General features: G+C 37.8%; 1 protein-coding gene across 1 annotated transcript; it reads left to right on the top strand.

Annotated features, from left to right (window-relative positions):
• ZNF286A (zinc finger protein 286A) lies at positions 1–25,491 on the top strand. Its single transcript, XM_023731067.1, has 6 exons — positions 1–477; positions 1,432–1,514; positions 6,004–6,118; positions 7,195–7,287; positions 21,663–22,914; positions 23,971–25,491. Exons 1-5 carry the CDS (start codon positions 441–443, stop codon positions 22,889–22,891), a joined length of 1,557 nt encoding a protein of 518 aa, XP_023586835.1. The 5' UTR covers positions 1–440; the 3' UTR covers positions 22,892–22,914; positions 23,971–25,491.
• Positions 25,492–26,003: the final 512 nt, after the last annotated feature.

Here is a 26,003-nt window from a genome sequence, read left to right as displayed (position 1 = left end):
CTCCTCACGCTGCGGCCTGAATCTCTCCCGCGGCTGCGAAGCCTGCGCTCTCCGACCCAGCGGGTCCACCGCGCTGTACCGGGACCGACGGGCGGGGCGAGCGGCGCGGACGGGACGCGGGTCGGCGGCGGAAATCCTGAGCGCCCCTGTGCCTTGGCGGCGACGCGGCAGCCCCAGCGCCGCCTCTTCCAGCCACTCAGTCCCCAGGACAGCTCCTGCGACAAAAAACCTACCGGCCTCAGGGATGCTGCCCCCGGGTTTCCAGGCCCCACCTCCGTAGGACCGAGCCAGGCTCCAGGACGAAAGCTGACCTAACGGACACCTTCCAGAAGAGTCCCCAGACGACCAGCTGGAAGGAGGACCGCGAGGGCGCGGGGACTTCTGACTGTTCTGTCAGAGAGGTTTGTTAGAATCTCAGACGGGGAGGAGAGCTGGTGACCATGGAGACAGATTTGGCTGAAATGCCTGAGAGGAGAGGTGAGAATTACTGAAGGGTTGTCCTGGGGTCATGGAGAAGCGCAGTTCTTCCTCCAGAGTGAAAAAACACTTGCCTCGAGAGGCGGCTTTTGGCAGAGACGGCTGTCTCCGTTTCCTGGGGGTTGAATGGGCTCTTTGAGAGTGCAGGGCTTGCTACGGTATCACCCGCCTTCCCGCTTCTGCTGGGCGCACAAAGAACCCTTCAAAACCACCCCAAAGCGTGAGCGAAATGTTAGCCTCTGAAGCTGAGCATAGCCACAGTTACTTTATTTTCTCACACGTTCTTCCTCTCAAATGATTATGCCATCCTAGTCTCCGTGAGTGGGTCTGAGAATTCAGCTTTTCAGTTAGCAGAGAAATTTTTCTCACACCTGTTATCCCACTTTGTCCGCGTAACAGCCCTATGATTTTAATAGAGCAAAGGTTACGAAGGAGAAAACAGGCATAAAAGTCAGTAACTGACTTTCAGTTCTTGGAGTTTGGTAAGTGACGGTCTGCATCAGAATTACTCTGTAGTGCTTGTTAGAATTTTAGATTTCTAGATTGCACCCCAGACTCAACCAATGATAATTATTTGGAGATGTGGTCCAGGAATCTATGTTTTAAATAAGCTTCCAGGATGATTTTTGAAAACCATAAGTCTACCTTTCTGATATTAATTTAGTGTAGATTAAGCTAGGAAATAAACTGACTTGTTCTAATTTCTAGACCAGAGAATGCAGCCGTCCAGAATGATAAAGCCATAGGGACTAAATTTAAGCCCCAAGTAGCAACATTCCTGGACATTCTCCACCATTCTGGGAGGTAGTAGAGTTGTTTTAGGCCCCTTTCAGCGTTAATTTTTGTAGGGAGTATAGGGATAGCACCATTAATATGCTAGAGGGATTTTTAGACTGGTAAGTCTTAGTCACTGGATAGTTCTAGGCTCCATCTTCACTACTTTCTTGTTCTTAGCTCTGCCTTCCCAGGATTCTCCCCTTTCCCAAGAGAGGACCACAGAAGAAGTGGCAGCTTTGTGCCTAACAGCAAGATCACAGGTGAGCGTGAGTTTCTACTGGTTACTGAAATTCCACCTTATTTCTCAGAGTACAGACGCACTCTTCTTTTTGGTGTGGAGTTTCTTTCTGTGCTAGAGCACATCTAGAGAGCTAAGTTCTAATTCCAAGAGACTACTCATAGTCGCTAATGGAATCAATAGAAAATGTTTTCTATTAATCCATGGCACCTTTCTTCTGCAACTAGTTTTTATTGCTAGTGAACAAGAATGAAAGGAGCATTGAGCCTACCGTGCTGACTTCTGTGCTTGGTAATGTGGAAAACTTTCAAAAGAAAGTGTGCATACCTTTTAAAACTCTCGCTTCCCTAGGGAAAACAACATACCCATGACAGTTAAGTAGGAATTTAAAAAAGCATCTTAAGTGCTGAAGTGAATTATAAAAACAAGTATCAAATAGTTCAGAGGAACGCAGAGATGCTTATGGAAGACCTAGTTCAAAGAGTTACAGTTAGAATCCAGCCCTCCAAGATGATGAACGCTGAAGTATTTTAGGGGTGAAGTGTAGGTCTGCAACTCACTTGCAAGTTTTTGTCCCCTTCACCTCAAGAGCAAATATTAAAAAATTCTAAGATTTAGGTGGTGGATATATTATATGAGTGAACAGTGTATTAGTCTTTCAACTTTTCTGTGTGTTTGAAATTTTTATTAAAAAAAAAAAAAAACAGTTGGGTAGATAAAACATGTCCTCCGTGTTTTGGTATACTGCAACCCAAAGATTCCACAATTAGCCTTTCTCTCTGCTACTATAATCCAAGGTGTGAACAAAGAGTGGATATTGGACACTGTTAATATTTGTAAAAGTGACTTCTCAGAGTTCTTTATATACTTGGATGGCACAAATGATTTCATTTGACCACTGACCTAAAAGTTGGTGGTTCAGACCCACCCGTGGCACCACAGAAGAAAGGTCTGGTGATCTGCTTCCATAAAAATTACAGCCAAGAAAACCCTATGGAGCAGTGCTACTCTGTAACACATGGAGTCGCCATGAGTCAGACTCAACTCCATGGCAATGGATTTGGTTTGGATTTATATACTTGCCTGTCTCCGTTGTTTTCTCAGCTGTCCTACATTAGTCAAGAAGCTTTAAGTTGTAGCTGATGAAAACTCAGCCCAAACTGGCTTAAGCAAAAAAGGGGTATTTATTGACTAACATAACTGAAAAATCCAGGGGTTCACGTTCAGCTGGATAGGTCTCCAGCAGTAACAGTAGCACCTAGTCTCTCTCTCCATTTTGCTGACCTCTTCTTCTGTTTCCATAGCTGTCAGTCAGGCTTTTCTCCTAGTGTGGCTCCTAATAGGTTTAGACTTACATATTCCCATATTGAAAACCAGAGAAAAAGGGCAGCTTCTCTCCCAGTCACTCTACTGTAAGCCCTGGGGTTAGCTCTAACGGTATTATGCCCATACCTAGACCACTCACTGGTCAGATCTCAGTGTAATTCTCTAATTGGTCAGACCTGTGGAGTGTACCTGTACATACACGTCCCACCCATGAGCCAGGGATGGAGTCAGTACTGCCTGAACTACACAGACTAAAGTGGTCAGGGATAGTGGCCGTAGGAAAATCAGGGTACAGGCACCAGAGGAATGGTAAATGCTTTATATATATTGGTGCTTCAGTATTAAATTCAAAACTATTAAAGCTTCGGGATGGATTGAGCCTTTCATGGAAATAAAAGATCCTTCTTTGTTCTTTTGTGTTGCATTTGGTTTTGCTTGATGCTAACACTACAACTTTCTTACTAGAATGTGTCTGGGATATTTTTTACCTTATTAGATTTAAAAGTAATAAATAAAAGTTAATTCTCGCCCATTTTAACAAGGCAAACAGCACAAATGTTAAAGGCAAAAGTAATACTACCCTCATTTCTCTCTACTGAGGTTAACAGTTTAATGTGTATTTTTTGTTGAGCGCATACTACTATGTTCAGATGTGGTATACTATATTTCCATCCATTGTTTTCCCCACCCCAATCTTTCAATATAATCTTGTTTGGGTTTCTATCATGTAAACAGGCTAAAGCACTTTTTTTTTAATCCTTTTGTCTTTATAGGGAAAGTTAATCCATTTACATTTAATTTGATTATTCCTATGTTTCAGATTTTTCTTGCCATGTGATTTTTATATAGGGTTGTTGTTTTAGGTGCTGTCGAGTGCATTTTGACTTGTAGTGACCGCATGTGACAGGGTAGAACTGCCCCATAGGGTTTTCTAGGCTGTAATCTTTACAGGAGCAGATTGCCAGGTCCTTTTCCCACAGATATGCTGGGTAGGTTTGAACCACCAACCTTTCGGTTAGTGGCCAAGTGCTTAACCTTTCATGCCACCAGGGCTCCTTTGCCATGTGATTTTATAATTGTTTACTGTACTTTGTTTCTTCTTTTGTCTTTTCTGTTCTTTATGCACTGATTTGCATTTTTGTTGTTCTGATTATTCAAATGGTTTAGAAGTTAATTCCCACTTGAATGTCAATTTACCTATTTATATGCAGATTCTGGAAACCCTGGTGGCATGGTGGTTAAGAGCTACAGCTTCTAACCAAAAGATTGGCAGTTCAAATCCACCAGGTGCCCCTTGGAAACCCAATGGGGCAGTTCTACTCAGTGCTATAGGGTCTCTATGAGTCAGAATCAACTTGACGGCAATGGGTTTTTTGGGGTTTTTTTTTGGTATATCATATATCAGAACTTCATGCCTTTTTATGACTGAATAATATTCCATTGTATGTATATACCATATTTTGTTTATCTGTTCATCTATTAATAGACACTTACGTTGTTTCTACCTTTTGGTTATTGTAAATAACACTTAAATGAACTTTTGTGTACCGAATCTGTTTGAGTCCTTGCTTTCAAGTCTTTTGGGTATATACCTAGGAGTGGAATTGCTGGGTAATATGGTAATTCTATGTTTAACTTTTTGAGGAACCACCAGCTATTTTCCTCAGCAACTGCACCCTTTTATGTTCCCACCAGCAGTGAACGAGTGCTCCAGTTTCTCCACATTCTTACCAACACTTGTTATTTTCTGCTTTTTTTGATGATAGCTATTTTAGTGGATGTGAAGTTATATCTCATTGTGGTTTTGATTTGCATTTGCCTAATGACAAAGAATGTTTAGCATCTTTTCATGTGCTTATTGGCCACTAGTAAATCTGCTTTGGAGAAATGTCATTTGAAGTTGTCTTAGGCTGGGTTCTCTAGAGAAGCAAAACCAGTGAAGCACATACATGTATATATAAAAAAACCTGTTGCCATCTAGTTGATTTTGATTCATAGCGACTCTATCGGACAAGCGTAGAACTGCCCCATAGGGTTTCCAAGGAGCGCCTGGTGGATTCGAACTGCCGACCTTTTGGTTAGCAGCCGTAGCTCTTAACCACTATACCACCAGAGTTTCCATATATATACACGTATACCTGTGTGTGTGTGTGTATATATATGTATGTGTATGTATATATGTAGAGAGAGATTTATATCAAGGAAATGGCTTACATGGTTGTAGAGGCTGGAGAGTCCCAAGTCCATGGATCAGGCGTCAGGCTGGAGGCTTCTTCTGACGCACGTAGCTACAGGGACTGATGAACCCAAGATCAACAGGTAAGGTGGCAGGCTGTTGGCTCAAGTCCCAAGAACCAGAGGTCAGATGATGATGAGCTAGATGCAAGATTCAGTGCAATCAAAAGCCAAAGAGCTTTGCCAGAAAGTCCATATATATTGGATGCAGGCCACACACCCAGGGAAACTCCCTTTCAACTGATTGGCTGCTCATAGCAGATCTCATCATGGAGGTGATTACATCATTACATAACTGTCAGATGATGTCATAACTGCTAAACCACTGAGACTCATGACCCAGCCAAGTTGACACACAGACTTAACCATCACAGAAATCCTTTGCCCATTTTTGAACTGGCTTGTTTGTTTTTTGTTGTTGAAGCTCTGTATATATTCTGGATATTAACCTCTAATATAATTTGCAAATATTTTCTCCCATTCTATAGGTTGTCTTTTTTCCTCTCTTGATAGTATCCTGATGTATGAAAGTATTTAATTTTGATGAAGTCCACTTTATTTTTTTCTTTTGTTGCTTGTGCTTTTAGTTTCATATCTAAGAATCTATTGCTTTTTTTCCCTCTGCCTACATTTTGTTTACTTTGCCAGCTTAACATTGTTGACTTACCATTTCATGTTATAACTTTTTATTTCCCAGAAAAATTGTAGTTTCTCAAGGGAAAAACCATGGCCTGTCTTCTGGTTCTCATGTTGAATCTAGCACAGTTAATCAGTTACATAATTGATACCCAGTGACTTTATGTTATAATAGTCACAATCTGAATACTATTAGAATACTTTTCATATATCATAGTCACTCCCCCTGTTGAATGTATCTTATGCCTCTGCTCCAGGGCCATGGAAGTGAGATTATTGAGTGAAAGATGATAAACATATGTTTTGTGCTTTAGGAATCAGTGACATTCAAGGATGTGGCCATGGATTTCACCCCAGAGGAGTGGGGAAAGCTGGATCCTGCACAACGGGATGTGATGCTGGAGAACTATAGGAACCTGGTCTCACTTTGTAAGGATGAGTTCTCATTGTGACTGAAATCTGCCTACTTTTATTGAAAGTAAAATAGCTTAACAAAGCCTTCACTTTGCTGTTCAGAAATCATAAAGCTTTAGTCCCTTTGGGCCTAGAAAAATGTAGTTTTTCTCTACATTGTTGGTGAAATGTCGGTGCATATTGTATATCAGGGCTTTTTGGATTCAAGTGTCAGAAACCCAATTCACACTGCTTAAAAGGAAAGAAGGTTTGATACAGGCAATCAAGTATGTCATCAGGAATTTCTTTCATTTTTTTCTATCATTTGGCTTGGCTTTGCCCAATATTGGCCTTATTCTTTGGCTCTCCCCATGTGGCAAAAATGGCCAATGGCAACTCTAAGGTTAAATTACTCTTCTAGTTGGGAGCTAAGCAAAAAAAAAAAAAAAAAAAAAAAAAGCTACTTACATCCTGGGAGTTTCAGCAAATCACAGAGAGGGCTCTGAGAGTCTCAAGATAGGGTCATATGCTGTCATTGAAACAATCACTATAGCTAGAGAGATGGCTTATACTCCAGCCAGTTCTGGATCATGTGCCCACCATTCTGTGTATGTACACATACATACGTGTATTTGTGTGTAAAGGCTGTTAGCCCTGCCAAGCTTTATGTAATGAATTCCCCAAGAAAGTGAGATATAGTAACTAAAAGAAAGGTGGGAAGGGGAGACATCAGAAGACAGAAACTTTAACTGCTGCAGTCCCAGCTTTGTGGTGCTGCCTCTAAGCTTCCAATTTCTCCATCTTTCCTAAACTAAGGACTAATCTGCAATGTCTCTGAAATTTCCTCATTCAATAGAGAAAAAGAAATTCTCTCCTTTTTTGACAGGAGAAAACATTTGTCTTTTTAAACCAAGGTATACTCCTTATCAGGTCCAGGCTCTTCCTGCAGATATTTTAAGCTCCCTTTAGTGATCCATCCTCCTATACTCCAGGTCTTCCTGTAATATCCTCTTTTCTCTTTAGATCAAGGTGTTTGGGACTATGCTGCAGGATAAACTGTTGTATCCATCACAAATAGCTGAGTCTCATTTCTTTCTTTTTAATATGTGCAGGGCTTCCAGTTTCCAAAGCTGAGAACTACAATTTGGAGAATGGAAAAGAACCATGGATGTTTGAGGGAAAAAAAACCAAAAGCAGCTATTCAGGTGAGTCAGAAAGATGGGCGTCTTCAGAAATAATAGCCCAACAGCACTGCGAAGGAGTGGCATTTACCAGTTGTTTAATAAATAGTATTAGAAGTATCTACATGCCTTTATTTTTTTTCCTATTTTATGTTAAATTACAAAACATTTCAAATACAGAAGTCTAGAAAGTAACAACACGTGTCTGCAACCAAGATTACACAGATGCTAATATTTTGCCCTATTTGCCTCTTCTTTCTCCTTTAACTTTTTATTGCAGTATAAAATATATAAAGGGGAAATAGCATAAGTGCATTTTTGTGTATTTTCACAAATTGAACATATTTATGTAGCTTGATAAAGAACTAGACCTTACTATCATCCTAGAGTGGAGCCCTGGTGGTGTAGTGGTTAAGAGCTGCAGTGAGCTATGGCTGCTAACCAAAAGGTCAGCAGTTCGAGTCCACCAGCTGCTCCTTGGAAACCCTATGGAACAGCTCTGCTCCATCCTATAGGGTCACTATGAGTCAGAATCGACTCGACGGCAACAGGTTTTTTTTATTACCCTGGAAGAACCATGGTGCTGTCTTTCAGTCACTACTTCCTCTTGCTCCAAGAGTAACCTTATCCTGACATCTAATACCATACATTAGTTTTGACTGTCTTTGAACTTTATAAAATGGAATCATATTTCATGTACTCTTGTATCTGGCTTCTTTCACTGAACATTAGCTGTAAAATTCATCCATGCTGTTACATGTAGTATGTAGCTTGTTCATTCTCATTGTTGTACAGTCTTCCATTATGTTAATACCAGTTTATCCATTCTCCTGAGGATGGGCATTTGAGTAGTTTCCACTGCTGCTAGAAATGTTCATAGTGCTGCTGTGAACATGGTTTACATGTTTTTTGGTGAGCACACGTATATAATTTCTGTTGGAAACGTATGTAGTAGTGAAATTGCTGGGCCACAGGGTAGGTGTATCTTCACCTTTAGTGTTGTTGTTAGTTGCCATTGAGTCAGTTCCAACTTATGGTGACTTTATGTATAACAGGATGAAACATTGCCCAGTCCTGTGCTATCTTCATGATCATTGGTATGTTTGAGTCCATTGATAAGTAGATACTGCCAGACAGATTTCCAAGGTCACTACCAATTTACACTCCCACCAGCAGAGTGTAAGAGTTCTAGTGGTTCTCACCAACAGGTGATAATTTAACTTTATTTTAGCTATTCTAGCAGGTGTATTGTCTTTTACTTTTTAAGAAATAAAATATTACAAATTTAGTCAATGTCCTTTCGTACTCTTTCTCTGTAGAGCTAACTACTATCCTAAAGTTGGTATGAATCATTCCCATGTTTGTGTATGTATGTATGTTTATGTTTGTATACACACACATAATATGTACATAAAATACATACATTTTCTTACGTTGAGTATTTTTTTAGTTTGATTATTTTTAACTTTATATTGTGTTTTGAGATTAATGTATGTTAATATATATGAATTGTGTCTATTCACTTTAACTACTAAGTCCCTTGTATAAATAAACTGTTTACTTTCACTTTTTTTTTCTATTAGTAACAAAGTTGCAATGATGATCCTTTTATTTACTCCTTATGTTCATCTGTAAGAGTTGGTTTGGGAAGAAGACTTGCTGGATCTTAAAATAGCATGTTTACCTTTCTAAGAATTGAGGGTCCCACCAACAGTTGATGTTACCAGCTTTACTAATATTTGTTAATCTGATGGGTGTGAAATGATATTTCAAGTTTTTAAATTTATATTTAAAATCTCTCTGATTATAAGTGAGTTTGAGGATTTCATAAGTTAACTAGCTGTTCTGATTTTTTTTTTTTTTGTGAATTACCTCTTGATTTCCTTTGCCTATTTTTAACAATTGGACTGTTCATCTTCTTAATTTTTTTGGAGCTGTTTATATATTTTAGATACTAATACATGACAGAGGTAGCATTACATATCAATAAGAAAAAATTATTTTTTCCAATCTGTGGCTTGTTTTATGGTATCTTATGCATATAGAATTTTAAAAATTTAATGTCAGATCATCAGTATTTAAGTATATGCTTTTTATGTATGGTGTGAAATAGGGAACTAATTTAATTTTGTCTTTTTCCATACTTAAAATAGTCTCAGAATCATTTATTGAATAATACATCTTTTCTCACTGATTTGTAGCTTTTGCTACTATTGAATATGGTAACTTTTGTTTAAATTAAGTTTTCTAATTGTCTATTGTTAATTTGTAGGAAAGGAGCCCTGGGGGCAGAGTGGTTTAGCACTTGGCTACTAACCGAAAGGTTAGCAATTTGAACCCACCCAGTGGCTCCACAGGAGAAAGATCAGGCAATCTGCTCCCATAAAGATTACAGCCTAGAAAACCCTATGGGGCTGTTCTACTCTGTCACAGGGGGTCACTATGAGTCAAAGATCAACTTGATGGCACCCAACAACAACAATTTATAATAAAGCAATTGATTCTTGTATACTAATCCATTAGCCTCGTTTAAGTCCAGTTAGTTCTATTAATTAGCTATAGAGCCTCTAAGTTTTCTATGTAGATAGTCATGTAGTCTCTGTCTTATTTAAGGTTCCCTAGAGAAACAAAAACAGAGAGAGAGATTGATTTTCTTTAAGGAATTGGCTCACACAGTTGTGGGAACTGGCAAGTCCAAAGTGTGTAGGGCAAGCGGCAGGCTGGAAAGTCCTGCAGACTTGGGTCCCAAGACCTGTAGGTCAGGTGATGGAAAGACCGCACAGTGAAGAGAGAGAGAGTTCTGCCAAAATATCTATGTATAGTCTGGAGGCAGAACACACCCTGAGGAAACTCCCTTTTCAATTGATTAATTACACAACATTAGATTACATTTGAAAGATCATTACATTTTGTTGCATTACATTGCATTATCAAACAGCAGCTAGACTAGTGATTGGCCAAACCGCTGGAAAACATAGCCTAGCCAAGTTGACACATAAAATTAACCATCACAGTCTCCAGATAATATTGGTTTCTTTCTTCTTTTCTAATCCTTGTATATTTTATTTCTGTTCCTTTTCTTACTGTTTTGTCTTGGATTTTCAGAATAATGTTGAGAAGCAGTAGTGATGGTGTCTTTTTCTTGTTCTTTAAATGACACGCTGTTATTAAATCACTGTTAAATGTTTACTGTAGATGTTTTGGTACATAACCTTTTATAAAGTTCCCTTCTATTCCTAGTTTGCTAAGTTTTTTTTTTTTTAAATGTTGAATTTTATTGAATGTTCTTTGTGCATATGTTGATATGGTCATATACTTTTTAATATGTTTATGTGGTGAATTACATCAATAGGTTTTCTGAAGTTAAATAATGTTTGCATCTCTGGTCATAGGATGGTTATTTTTATACTTTGATATATTTTGCTGTTATTCACTTTAGAAATTTTGTGCCAATAGTCAAAAATGAGATTGGCCTAAAACTTTTTTTTCTCGTATACATTTGGTATTGAGGTTATATTAGTCTCACAAAATTAGTTAAGGAGCTTTCTCTCTTTTTTACTTCTCTGAAACTGTATAAATTAGTAATTTTTTTTGTTTCTGGAAGGTTTCACCAAGTGCTTAAAAAGCCACTTGGGCATGTAAAAAAAAAATTTTAACCGTAGATTTAATATCCCTTTTTTTGGAAGTTTTTTGCTGTTAATTTTTTTTTCCTAGGAAATTGTCTTATCATGAGTTCCTAATTTAAATAGAATGAAGTATTTATAATGTTCTCTTGTGATTTTTAAATCTCTGATCTGTTCTCATGATTTCTGATTCTGCTTTATCTCTAGTCATTTTACCTTTTTCTTTCCAAATATTGTTTTATTTGTATTCGATCTTTTTCCCCCAATCTCAGCAGTTTATCTATATTGTTAGTATTTTCTTTTTCGTTAATTTAGACTCTATTATTTCCTTCCTTCTGCTTTTTAATACTTGATGTCTTTCTAACACCTTCATTTGAAAGATCAGTTCATTAGTTTTAAGTGTTTCTAATAAAAGCAATTAAGGCTGTGCATTTCCCTTTTAAGTACTCTGTGGAAGTCATTGACATACAGAGGTATTTCAAGCCATGAGACTGGGTAAGGAAAGTGCTTTACAAAGGATGTGGTGAGCAGGAGTTTGAAGTACTGCAGAGGGGGAATAAGATAGGGACAGAAGAACATCTGTTGGATTTGGCAACATGAAGTCACCTGCTAACTTGACAAATGCTGTTTCAGGGGAGTGGAGGGAACAGAAAACAGATTGGAATGGAATAAGGAGACAATGGGAAATGTGGAAGTGGAGGTCACCTTCTTCCTCTTCTAATTTCTGTCTTAAAGGTGAAAGTATTTCTTTTCATCCTTTACTGTAAAAATATGTATGATACAACATTTGCCATTTCAACATTTTTCACGTGTACAATTCAGTGATACCAGTTACATCAGTCATGTTGTGCAACCATCACCAATATTCATTGCCAGATTTCCACCACCATAAAACAGAAACTTAATGCTTCCTAAACAATGCTTCCCCCTTTCTACCTCCCTCCCCTAGTAAACTTTGGTCTCTATACATTTGGAGCCCTGGTGGCGCAGTGGTTAACAGCTTGGCTGCTAACCAAAAAGGTAGGCAGTTTGAATCCACCAGCCACTCCTTGGAAACCCTATGGGGCAGTTCCACTCTGTCCAGCAGAGTCATTATGAGTTGAAATTGACACGATGGCAACAGGTTTGATTTTTTTCTTTTTTTGTTGTTCTGTACATTTTGTTGCCTGTTATAGGTATTTTATATAAGTGAGATCACATAATATTTGTCCTCTACTTCATTCAGCATAACGTTTTCAAGGTCCATCTATGTCATAGCATGTATCAGGACTTCTAAATGTATTTTTAATTATATTCTCCTTATAAAAAAGGTTAAATAATACAAGCAAAATGAATTCTCCCTTGATTACTTCTCCCATCCTCAGTCTCCCCCTCCACTGATACCATTTTTATGATAAGTGGTATCATAGTGAATGTATTGTTCTGCTCTCTTTTTACCCCAGTTAATAATGTGTGTGCTGGAAAGATCTTTCTAGTAAATACCTGCGTAATATGATAATGCTATACTGTAGTTTACTTAATCATTCTTGTATTGCTAGACATTACAGTTATTTTTTTTCTTTTTCCTGCACCACCTAAGAAATAGATTTTGACATATCTCTGTGCAGATATTAATAATAATAGGACAGATACTTACGGAATATTTCGTATGTGCCTGGCACTGTTTTAAGGACATATATATTAACTAATTCAATCTTCCCAAACGCCCTATGAAAGTATACACTGTGGTTATCTCCATTTTCTAGATGAGGAAACTGAGTCTGAGAAAGTAACTTGCCTGAGGTCACCTATTTAGTAAATGATAGAGCTGGAATTTAAGGTAGTCTGACAGATGTACATGTATTTCTCTAGTCCAGGGTTCTCAACTGGAGGTTATTTTGCACCCCAGGGGACATTTGGCTTTGTCTGGAGACATTTTTGATGGTCACGACTTGGGTTGGTGCTGCTGGCATCTAGTGGGTATAGGCCAGGGATGCTGTTAAACATCCTTCATTGCACAGGACAACCCCCAGCATCTCACTCAAAATGTTAATAGTGCTGAAGTAGAGAAACCCTACTCTAGGGTGGATATTGAGAAGTATCATTGAGGGGTAGGCATGTGTGTATATTTCTATACATATTTTGGAGAGCAAAATTACTTTCTGAAATAGTATACCAATTTACACACATAACGGTCTAGGTAATTAAGTTATGATAGCTGCCATCAAGTTGACTCATGGTGACCATATTTACAACAGAACGAAATGTTGTCTGATCCTGTGTCATCCTCAATATCGCCAACATGTTTGCGTCTTATCGTTGTGGCTGTTGTGCCAGTCCATGTCACTGAGAATCTCCCTTGCCCTTGCTGTCCCTCTGCTTCACCAAACATGTACTTCTTTAGTGATTGATCCCTCTTGATAAAATGTCTAAAGCAAGTGAGACAGTGTTCTGTTGTGTGTGATCCATAAGGTTTTTGTTGGCTGATTTTCAGAAGTAGATTATACTAGGACTGCTGAAACCTGTCCACCATTACAGCAACTTGCAAGCCACCACAGTAACACAAACTGACAGATGGGTGGTGGTTGTGTACGTACATATGTTGTATTTTTAAACAAAAAGGGATCCTACAATACATATTTTAATAATCTTTTAGGAATTTGTCCCTTTCATGTGATACTTGAAATGAGTAGACATGAAGTTGTTCATAATATCCTCATCATTAGGTTTTTAGTGTCTCCAGAATCTGTAGTGATGTCCCTTTATCAGTTCTGACGTAGGTTATATATGCTTTTATTTTTTTGATCAATCTTATCTGCAGTTTATCAAGTAGTCTTTTCAAAAACCTAATTTTTCGTCTTTCGATCCTTTATTATATGTTTGCATTCTATTTCGTTAATGTCTTTTCTAATTGTTATTTTTTTTTCCCTTCTATTTTCCCTACAGTTAATTTGCTGTTACGTTTGTAACTTCTTGTGATGCCTGGCCCATTGATTTTCAGCCCTTTTTTTTCCCCCTTATATAACCATTTAAGACAATACATTTCCGTGTAAGAACTGCTTTAGTCATGTCCCTCAAGTTGTGATAGGTGGTAGTATTTTCATTATTGTTCACGATATATTTGAATTTCCATTATAATTTCTTCTTTGACCAACATATGGCATTTCTGGTTTTCTTTTTGTTATTAATTTTTAGTTTCATTATATTTATGGTCAGAGATCATACCCTATGACTCCAGTCCTTTTTGTTGAGAATTGATTTCTGACTCAGTGTATGGTCAATTTTTTTTTGAAGGTTTCATGTGTGCTTGAAAAGACTGTACCTTCCACACATAGATCCTTCAGAAAAAATTGCATCTGTTGGATACATTATTTTATATATGTATATTAGGTCATAATTACTAAGCATGCTTTTTAAAACATCTAGATTTTTACTGATTCTTTTTATCTTCTTGTTCAATTGATTATTGGTAAAATTATTTTAAAACCTCCCTGTGTGATTATGGATATGTCTTTTCTCCTTATTGTATTTTTAAATCTGTTAGTTTTTGTGACTTGCCTAATTCACCACTGTTCTCCATTTTTTTATGGAAGATAATGCCGTTTTCTTTGTGATCTATAGAAGCTCTATATATATGAGATACTTTTTCTTTGTTATGTTACAGATATTTTTTCTCATTTTGTGCCTTTCAGTTTTGCTATGCTTTTTGATGTACAGATTTAACATCTTCAACGCTATGAAACTTACTTTTATGTCTTTTGATTCATGCTTTGAAAGTCCTTTTTCATTCTAAGATTACGTAAATATTTGCTTCTCTTTTCTAGTGTATTTGTCATTCTTTATTTCAGCCTTACTCCATTTGGAATTGACTCTTACTTTCTGTTTGTATCTTCTTAGGCTTTCTTTTTCTTTTAAATGTTGGAATTGCTCAAGGCTTGGTTTTAGTCTCCCTCCCACTGTCTACCTGGAGTTATATTTGAGCCGCCTTCATGGGCCAAGAGATAATATATAAGCTGAGTGAAGCAAGTGGGGTGAGGACTGGTAAACTGGAACAGCATATACCTCAACTAAAAGAAATAGCTGTTATTGCATTAGCAGTATCTCAAATGTTGGCAATCTCTGTAAAGGGCTAGATAGTAAAAATTTTAGGCTTTGTGAGCCATGTAGTGTCTGTTGCAACTATTCTGTCTGTCATTGTTAGTGTGAAAACACCATGGAAAATATGTAAACAGATAGGTGTGGCTGTGTTCCAATAAAACTTTATTTTAGAGAAATAAGCAGTGGACTGTAGCTTACCAACTCCCACTCTAGCTTGTTGTCATTCACTGTGCTTCTGTTTTATTTTATGTCTTTTGTTCGTTTGTTTTGTTTTCGAGAGAAGCCCAAAATTTGGATTTCTATGTGAAGTCTCCCTATTTTTAAACGTTGGCAACTAACTACAAAAATTTGTAACAGTTAGGGCCAAGCAAAATACGTGTGAAGGTCACATTTTGTCTGCTGGTAACCTGTGTGCAGCCTCTGCTTTCTCCTGAGGTAGTCTCATCCTTTCCTTCAACCAAATTGTCATCACTATGCCGATGAGTCCCAAATTTATATTTTCATCCTAGATCTCTCTCCTCCATGCTTCTGTTCTGTACATCTGTGTAACTATTTGATGTCTCCATTTGTTTATGTCAAAGGTACCTTAATATAACATGTTTAAGACTGAATTCCTGATAACACTCCTATTCCAAATTCCCCCAGCAGGATCCTCTGTTAATGACACTTTTATCAAATTGTACAAGCCAAAAATCTGTTAACAGTTTTGCTGAAATCACATCCCTCTCTCTTCTTTATCCAATTAATCACTGTATTTACCTGATTATCTTCTAAATATTTCTTTACTGTTAGTGTCCTTCACATGGCTTTTTTTTTGTTGGGGGGGGTGGGCTACTATGATAATCTCCCTGCTTCCTCTCTTGCCCGCATTTGCTCCATTCTTTACATCATAGTGAGAGTAATGTTTTCAAAATACAAATCTGATCGTGTCACCCTTTGCTTAAAACATTTCAATGGCTTCCCATTGTTGTTAGGATAGTAGCCAGATTCTTGAGTCCTACGAATTCCTGTAAAATCTTACTTCTGCTCATTTGTTCAGCTTTATCTCATACTACTTACCCTCTGTCTCTGTGCTCTATCTTAGCAGTTCTTAAATGTTTTGTCCGCTAGACCTAGTTTAAAAATTACTGTGGACTCTAAAGAGCTTTGTTTAAGTGGGTTTTATCTACCAATATTTATTGTATTAGAAATTAAAACTGAGAAATATTAAGGTATTTATTTATTTAAAAATAACAATTATAAACCCACTACATGTTCATGTAAATAAAATAATTTTTATGAAAAACAACTGTTTTCTGAAATGAAAAAACACTACCGAAAAGTATGGCATTGTTTTACACTTCTGCAAATCTCTTTAATGTCTGGTTTAATAGAAGACAGCTGTGTTCTCATAACTGCTTCTAAATGCAATTTGTTGTGATATTTTGGTTGAACTTTATGAAGAAACTCTAACCTGTTGGAGAAGCATGAAGTTTTTAATAGCCTTTCAGGTAATTTTCGATATTTTCTTTGATAACTGTACCAAAACTGGACAAATGGTAGTTTCTTAAAAATTAAGTGTAACATGGAATCTAATCTAAAATCATATCCATAGACGTTCCATACTCTGTTACATTAAAATCTGTTGATCTTTTGGAAGATACTGGTTCACTGAGTTGTACAACTTGATCTTCCAAATTTTAACATATATTTTTTAATATTAACACCAGCCTCATCAGAAAAGTCTTTAAGTATTGGTGGTAGATAAAGGTTTTCCAGAATTCTGATTTCTGCCTGAAGCTTGAATTTATCAAATACTATGTTGTTTTCCTTCAAGTGACAGGCTCACTTTGTTCATTTTTCAGAAAACGTCTGTCAAATTTCATCTCACAGTTAGACTGTCACTCATTCTTTCAAGTAAAAGTGGCATACCAAGAAAAAAGTGGCTAGTTCAGCTCACAACCCAAATGATTACACAAGTCATTTTACTCAAGACGACTTAGTGAACTAATATTTTCTAAAAAAAATCAATAGATTCTAATATAACAGTATGAAAAGTCTATGGATGTGGTCTTAGATTCCACATTGCACCCAACCTTTAAGAACGTAATTGCTTTATGAATATTTTTTATTTCATCACAAAGAATATTAAAGAGGCATGTACTCAAGAGTTGGCATTTAATGAAATTAATAATTTTTACTGCTTCCTGAGACGTTTTTAAGTAATACCGGCTTTTTTTTTTTTTTTATAAACTGAGAGTACCTGGTGGTAAAGAATGCTACTAGTGAAGCATACAAACTACTGGTAAATTTGGTCTTACCTTCCTGATTTATGCTAAGGCGCCAGCACTTTTGTAACCAAACGCCTCTCAGGTTCTTGTCTTATTAGCCGATTGAAATAAGACAGACACCAGTTTTAAAGGAAACAGAAAGTGGCAAGTTTATTATCTGCACAGATAAGGAGCAACATGAGGTCGAGTGACCAGAACACCTCTAGCTCCGTAAGCTGTGGACTTGGGGATCTTTTCTGGGAAGACTAGTTCTGGGTCTTACACCTCAGTCCCCTTAGTCCGCCATTCTTGGAATTTCCCTCCCCTGTCCAAGTTTGGGAGTCTGGTTGCCGAATCGTCTTCGGCTGGATGTACTGGTGGCTGGACCTCTTGCTCCAGAATGCGCTCCGGGTACAATGGTGGGCTGGTAATTGTGTTCCCCTCTGCAGGAAGGAGGTTCTGGGGTCAGGTTCAGTGCAAGCCTGGGTGGCCTGTTGGAGCTGGTTCTCAAGGTGCAGCCTTCTGGCCTGAAAAATGTTCTAAGAAAATGTTGCCTAGAGCATATCAGCGGTTAGGAAGAAAAGGGAGTTAACAGACCTTGCACAACAACTCGATTTTATTTTGGGATGCCTCTCAGGAGCCTTTAGCTAGGGTTTCACTTTTACCACCATTGCTTTTGCACCAGTAGTGCAAAGTGAAGACAATGCAAAAGGTAAATAACATCTAAGTATTACTTTGAAAATAGTTTTGAACTTGCAGACTGCCAGAGTGCACAGACCACACTTTGAAATATCTACCTCTGCCAACCTATGCCAGTCTTATATCAGTTTATTTGTTTAACAAGCATTTATATTTGCTGTGTCAGTTTCAAGTGCATTATAAGTATTCTCACTTAATACTTATTAAGGCAGGAATGGTTATTACTCTTCATGAGATTTGTTGTTACGTGTCATCAACTTGGTTATGACTCGTAGCGGCGACCCTGTGCACAACAGAACGAAACACTGCCTGGTCTGCGCCATCCTCACAATCATTGTTATGCTTGAGCCCATTGTTGCAGCCACTGTGCTAATCCATCTCACTAAGGGTCTTCGTCTTTTTCACTGACCCTCTACTTTACCAAGTAAGATGTCCTTCTCCAGGGACTGATCCCTCCTGATAACCTATCCGAAGTGTGTGAGACGTAGTCTCGCCATTCCTTGTTTCTAAGGAGCATTATGGTTGTACTTCTTTCAAGACAGATGTGTTCATCTTTCACCAACACCACAGTTTCAAGGTGTCAATTTTTCTTCGGTCTTCTTTATTCATTGTCCAGCTTTTGCATGCATATGAGACGATTGAAAACAACATGGCTTAGATCAGGTGCATCTTAGTCTTCAGGGTGACGTCTTTGCTTTTTAACACTTTAAAGAGGTCTTTTGCAGCAGATTTGCCCAAATGTGCCTCGATTTCTTGACTGTTGCTTCCGTGGATGTTGATTGTGGATCCAAGTAAAAGCCTTGACAACTTCAGTCTTTTCTCCATTTATCATGAAGTTGCTTATTGGTCCAATTTTGAGGATTTTTGTTTTCTTTATGTTAAGGTGTAATCCATACTGAAGACTGTGGTCTTTGATCTACATCAATAAGTGCTTCAAGTCCTCTTCACTTTCAGCAAGCAAGGTTGTGTCTGTGTCATCTGTATAACCCAGGTTGTTAATGGGTCTTTCTCCAGTCCTGAGGCCCCGTTCTTCTTCATATAGTCCAGCTTCACGGATTATTTGCTCAGCATACAGACTGAATAGGTATGGTGAAAGGATACAACCCTGATGCCACATAGATCTACTGCTATTCATAAGGTTTTCACTGGCTAATTCTTTTCAGAAGTAGACTCCGGGTCTTTTTTCCTAGTCTGTCTTAGTCTGGAAGCTCAGCTGAAACCTGTCCGCCATGGTTGACCCTGCTGGTATTTGAATACTGGTGGCATAGCTTCCAGCAGCACAGCAACACGCAAGCCACTATAGTACGACAAACATTACCCCATCTTACGTGTTAGGAAACTGAAGTAGAGAAGTTAAATAATTTGCCCAGGGTCACACAGATAGTAAGTTGCAACAGTGTTTTTCAAATTCATGCGTTCTGACTCTAGACTGCATGCTCTCAACCACGATGCCAAGCTTCTTTTCTTGAATGTCCCTCTCGTCTCAGGACTTCTGAACATATCAGTCTCTCTACCTGAAATGCTCACCTCAGCACTTTTGTACATATCACCTGGAATGCTCACCCAAATCCCACCCCCACTGTCATTGATTGGGCTCTTCTGCCCTATATTAGTCATACAGCTCAGTGATTACTTCCTCAGGGAAGCCTTCGTCAGTCCCCCCAGATTCTTTTATTACAACATTTGCCTTTCTTTCTCAATACTTACCACAGTTGTGAGTTTATTTGTGAATGTTAAATTATCTCTCCTGTGAGCATAGGGTCTGCATCCATTTTTCCCTGGTGTCTAGCACAGATTCTACCACATGGTAGGTGTTCAATAGACATTTGTTGAATGAATGGATATGCAGATGAATAGATAGATAAATAAATAGGATTTATTTGGGTGTATGGAATGAGGAATAGATCTAACTTTAATTTCTTTCCAAATGTTTAATCAGTTGTCAGCATCATTTGTTGGGAAAAATTCTATTTTTTTTTTAAAAACAAATCTTTTTTTTTTAATATCACCTTTGTGTTATCCTTAATCCTTATATATTCTTGAATTTATTTCTGAACTTTTGCTTCTTTTTTATTTGATCTGTTTATTCCATTGTCAGAACCATGGTTTAAATTATTTTAACTTTTTATAAATAGTTTTAATTTGGATACAGAAATTCCAATATATTTATGTTGGATATATTTAAAGAGGCCTTCCTTTCATCCCTGCCCTCTCTTCTCTGTTCTGACACTTGCTCTTTAGCTAACCATTTCTTATTGGTTTTAGGTTTACCCTTCGATGGTTTCTGAAAATATAACCATAGATATATATAAAAGAAAACCAAACTCGTTGCCATCAGCTTGATTCCGACTCATATAGGACCTTTTGGTTACCAGCCAATGCACTGCCATATATGTATATACATATATACGTACATACATGGAGCCCTGGTGGCACAGTAGTTAAGAGCTACACGAGCTACGGCTGCTAGTCAAGAGGTCAGCATTTCGAATTCATCAGCCACTCGATGGAAACCCTCTGGGGCAGTTCTCCTCTGTCCTATAAGGTCGTTAAGTGTCGGAATCAACTTGATGGCAGTGGGTCTGGTTTATATATATACACACACACAGACACACATGTATATACACACACACATTATATATATGGACATATGTATGGAACTCTGGTGGTGCAGTGGTTAAGAGCTTGGCTGCAAACCAAAAGATCGGCAGTTTGAATCCACCAGCCACTCCTTGAAAACCCTATGGGGCAGTTTTATTCTGTCCTGTAGGGTCTCTATGAGTCAGAATCAATTCAGTGACAACAGGAGATATATATGTACATATGTAGGAGCACTGGTGGCACAGTGGTGAAGAGCTCAGCTGCTAACCAGAAGGTTGGCAGTTCGAATCCACCAGCCACTACTTTGAAATCCTGTGAGGCAGTTCTACTTTGTCCTATAGGATCACTATGATGCGGAATTAACTCGACAGCACCGGGTTTGTTTTTTGGTTATTTATTATGTATATATTTGTATCCCCATCCCCTGCTTTTTTCTACATATTCACTTGCACCTTGCTTTTTTCACTTAATAATCCTGGAGATCACTACATAGCAATATATAGAATTTTTTTCTCTCTTTTAAGTTGCATAGTACTTCATTGTATGTATATGCCATGGTTTATTCAGTCAGTTGTTTGTAGTAGGATATTTAAGATGGTCCCTGTCTTCTGATAACTCAGTCTTATAATGAATAAATAGTCTTTTGCGTATATAATTTCATATTTTTGCCAGTGTATCTTTGGGAGATTAAAGATGATTTTTGATCAGGAACATAGTATGAAAACATTGTTTTCAAACATTAAACTAGCAATAGAATGCATATTTGAAAGTGAATATAATTGGTCAAATGTAAATTTAGAAGTCATAACTAATCTAGACTAAGGTGATAACTTCTTCAGTATTTATTACAGCAGTAGACATTCTGTGAGAAGTTGTTGCTCCCCTATCCTGATCTAGTGTACTTATTTCCTGCTCATCTGCATCCTTCTCCTATATTTCTGATCATCTTTCCTCCACTTCTGACTCTTCTAGAGAGAGTCTCTTCATTTTCTCTGCATAGACTGTACATTAGTTTTGCTTCATTTGCTTCTTTTTGCATATGTACTCCTTGAAGGCATGCTTTTTACTTTCATGAACTCTTACTATTACAGAGCTACCATTTTGTTGAGCACAGAAAACAAAGGAAATTTGCATTTACGATTTCTTTCAGACTGGGAGGCTAGACCTGAGAGCAAGGAATCAACTTCAGTGCAAGACTTTTCCAAAGAAGAATCATGCCAGGTTGCAATAATAGACAGACTGACAAGGAATAGTGTTTATGACTCCAACTTGGAAACCACTTTTGATGGTGAAAATTGGTTAGAGAATCAGCAAGGAAATCAGGAGAGGCATTTGAGAGAAATGTTCACCCATATGAATCCACTGCCCAGGGAAAAAGCTCATGAGCATGATATATATTGGAAAAATTTTAGTCAGAAGCCTGTCCTTATCACTGAAGACAGAGTTCCCAAAGGATCCTATGCTTTTAATAAACTTGAAAAAAAATTGAAACAGAAATCAAACTTAATGAAAAGGCAGAGAAACTATAAAGAGAAGAAACCTCATAAATGTAATGACTGTGGTGAACTCTTCACTTATCATTCAGTGCTTATTCGACACCAGAGAGTTCATACTGGCGAGAAACCGTATACTTGCAATGAGTGTGGGAAGTCTTTTAGCCACAGAGCTAATTTAACGAAACATCAGAGAACTCATACCAGAATTCTCTTTGAGTGCAGGGAATGTAAGAAAACCTTCATAGAAAGCTCATCTCTTGCTATACATCAAAGAATTCACATTGGAGAGAGACCTTATGAATGCAATGAATGTGGGAAAGGCTTTAATCGAAGTACCCATCTAGTTCAGCATCAGTTGATTCATACTGGAGTGAAGCCTTATGAATGCAATGAATGTGATAAAGCTTTTATTCATTCATCAGCACTCATCAAACATCAGAGAACTCATACTGGAGAGAAACCCTATAAATGTCAAGAATGTGGGAAAGCCTTTAGCCATTGTTCATCCCTTACTAAACATCAGAGAGTTCATACCGGAGAAAAGCCATATGAATGTAGTGAGTGTGGAAAAACTTTTAGTCAGAGCACACATCTTGTTCAGCATCAGCGAATTCATACTGGAGAGAAACCTTATGAGTGTAATGAATGTGGGAAAACGTTTAGCCGGAGCTCAAATTTTGCTAAACATCAGAGAATTCATATTGGAAAGAAGCCCTACAAATGCAGTGAATGTGGGAAAGCCTTCATTCATTCTTCAGCTCTTATTCAACACCAGAGAACTCATACTGGAGAGAAACCCTATAGATGTAATGAATGTGGGAAAAGCTTTAAGTGCAGTTCATCACTTATCAGACATCAAAGAATTCACATTGAAGAACCCTAAGAAGATACTGAATTTGAAGAAATGTAAGTCAGTCTTATCACTGTGTTGAATACCTGAGTGTTTAGGTGAGGATCTGTAAAATAATGCTTGGGGGCCAATTCTGTATGCATCTAGTTTCACTTGCATAATGCATAGTTTTGAACCAGAGACAATGTTTCTTATATTCATTGATTTGATAATTATGTAAACTTTTAGCCAGAGATCTCAAATATTAATCCCATACCCCCAAATACCCATTCATTGATTTTCAAGGAATGTCTGGCAGTGGGTAGCAGTATTACCATTGTGATATCATGTTTCCTTCTCTCTCGGTTATAAGAAAGACCTGTTGTAGCTTCGAATTTTATATGGAAATTCTTATTTGATAGGTTAAGCTGAAGGTTTGTGTTTTTATTATCAGGAAGACTCAGAGTTGTTCCTCTTAGAATCCAAAGTAGGAATCTAGTTATATAGATAGTGTCATCTCTCCAGAGAGTGTCATTTCTTTTACATTAACCATAAAAATTTAAAGAGTTAGAAGCTGCTTAGGCTCTCCTCCTGCCAAGGCTGCTGTCAAATTTGATGACCATAACTGGAATGTATTTATTAAACCTGTTGCCATCGAGTCAGTGACCCTGTAGGGCAGAATAGAACTGCCCTGTAGCATTTCCAAGGAGCAGCTGGTGGATTCGCACTGCCAACCTTTTGGTTAGCAGCCAGACACTTAACCACTGCACTACCAGAGCCCTGGAATGCATTTATAGCAGGTTCTAAATTATGTTCACATGAATTATATTGATTACATATCTAGATAATTGTTATCTCTCTGCTGTATAGATCTTCCTTTGTTTTCTGTTTCTCTGAGGGTTACTCTGAAATAAGTAATGAGTCGTAAACTTAACTGTAGTTGATCAAGTCAGTCTTTTCTTATCCTTAGCATTGAATGAATCCTTGGTTTTCTGTGATGACAGTTACAGGGAGACATGATTTTGCTACATTACTCAGCTTTCTTTAAACTATGCATTGTGACTTTGAGAAAAAGCCCTAAGAATGTTGAGAGCCAGAAAAGTTGATGGGTTCAATATGTTATTATATTTAAGGTCCCATCAAGAAGAAGAACTGAAGCAACTGTGAGACTCCAGGTCATACCTTCCTGTCAGATATGGAGAACAGCTCATGGGACAGTGACTCACTTGAGGATAAGCAGCTTCCCTCTATGAAGAAGACTTTGCCATTTGTCTGTCCCTCGTGTTTACCCACATTTTTTGTTGTTCTCTCTATATGCCGATTGGGCTTCGATATGTCCAGAGCCCGAAAGAAGTCGTAGAAAAAGAGTGAAACCACAATTATTTATTGGACATAAGTTATATGAGTGACCAAAGACCAGTGGTGGGATTTGAGACACAAAAGCAAAACTTCAAATAAATATTTAATGAAACACTATACCAATGTCAGCTTTTTTTTATTGTTACCCTCATGTTTGTGTGAAAACGATAGAGAAAAAAGTAATCACAAGTTTCCTCTTCCTCCTCTCCTGAAGTCTAATCCTTCATGACTCTCCAGCAGCCAGTCCATACTCCTCCCCTCGCATTATCCCTGTTACCAGTTAAAATTCCCTTTCAGTAGACCTTAGTTCTACTATTAAGGAAAAGTAGTGGATAGACTTTAAGGAAGTGATGGTGGTGAAAAACAGGATCATTAATAATGAATACAGTATACATCCAGCAGTGATGGAAATCAAAGAAAATAAAATGTATGGAAAGAATTGGGAAGAGTTTGTTTTTGGAATGATAACAGAAACACTGAAGAGGTTTGAGGTGGGTGGGAAGGCTCAGGGTCTGAAAGGTCAGGTTAGGAGAATGGCTGATTCAGGAACAGATTACAGGAACTCTTTAATCATCTTAAAAACTCAGTAGTAATGGTCTAAAGCAGGATTGACAAACTATAGCCTGTACCCCCGGCCACGTGCAGCCCAGTACTTAGTTTTGTAAATAAAGTTGTATTGGAACTCAGCCACATTCATTCATTTACTTGTCTGTGGTTGCTTTTGTGCTGTAACAGCAGAGTTGAGTAGTTGGAGCAGAGATCATGTGTCACAAAAAGCCTAAAATATTTACTATTTGGCTCTTTACAGAAAATATTTGCCAACCCCAGGGCTAGAGCATCCATGTTAAGGAGTGGGGTAGGAGAGTTAAACCAGTCAGAGCAATCTGATATAATGGAGAAGCTGTAATGGCGGTGATCTTATCCCTCACTAGGGACTGAAGACATTATATGGCCAGAATCAGAGCAAGTCAGATAAACACCTCCAGTGGTTCTACTCAGTACCTCAGTAGTACTGTCCTCCAGTTGGTTTTTTTAAAGGCTGCAGAATAGTCTTTTTTTTTTTTTTTTTTTTTTTGGTGTATGTATTAGAGCGTGAAAAATAGATGTGAAATGCTATTCTTGTTTCTGTTTGGTGCCGTTCCTTACACAGCCTCCTTGAGACCTCATGGAGCCTACTCTTTTTCTTCTGAGCATGACTTAAACCAGGAGCTATTTAATGGTTCCTGAGGATCAAGTTTGCAGTCTAATTGCAGTTTAAATAGTGTTAAAGAACTTGCTTTAAGTTAGTTTTACTGGCCCCTTGCATTTCTGTATTTGTCCTTTTTATGCTTTGTGTTCAGTCTGAATGCGTGTTCATACTTTGATAAGAATCTTTGAAGTTTTAATGTTTTGCATTTCAAATGTTTTTAATTACCTATGAAGTAAATTTGTGCTTTTATCGACCCACCGTCAATAAAGCCATTTATATATTCATTGTCAGAAACTTTTGTAAATTTCTCAAGTTCTCCCAAGTTAAGCCCAGAAGTAACGAGAAACCAATCATAAAATATTTTCAATTTAGGATACCAGTTCCATTTTAATTGTTCATCTGGACCTCACAACTTCTGGAAAGATGAGATGGGGAATACCCTTAGCAGCCCATGTATCTGCAAGAAGGTAAGGGAGTGGAGGAAGATAGTCTCTAGTATATGATGCTAAGAGTCCTGAGTTCAACTATAGACATCACTCCCTTTGAAAGGATGATGGGGAAAAAAAGAAGGGAAGAACTTCATGTAAAAACACCTGTTAAGGCAAATTATGATTAAAA

The sequence above is a fragment of the Trichechus manatus genome, unplaced genomic scaffold (genome assembly GCF_000243295.1).
Source record: "Trichechus manatus latirostris isolate Lorelei unplaced genomic scaffold, TriManLat1.0 scaffold00040, whole genome shotgun sequence".
In the NCBI taxonomy this organism is placed as follows: Eukaryota; Metazoa; Chordata; class Mammalia; order Sirenia; family Trichechidae; genus Trichechus; species Trichechus manatus.
Note: the sequence above shows the minus strand (reverse complement) of the source record. Positions and strands in the feature narration are given on the sequence as shown.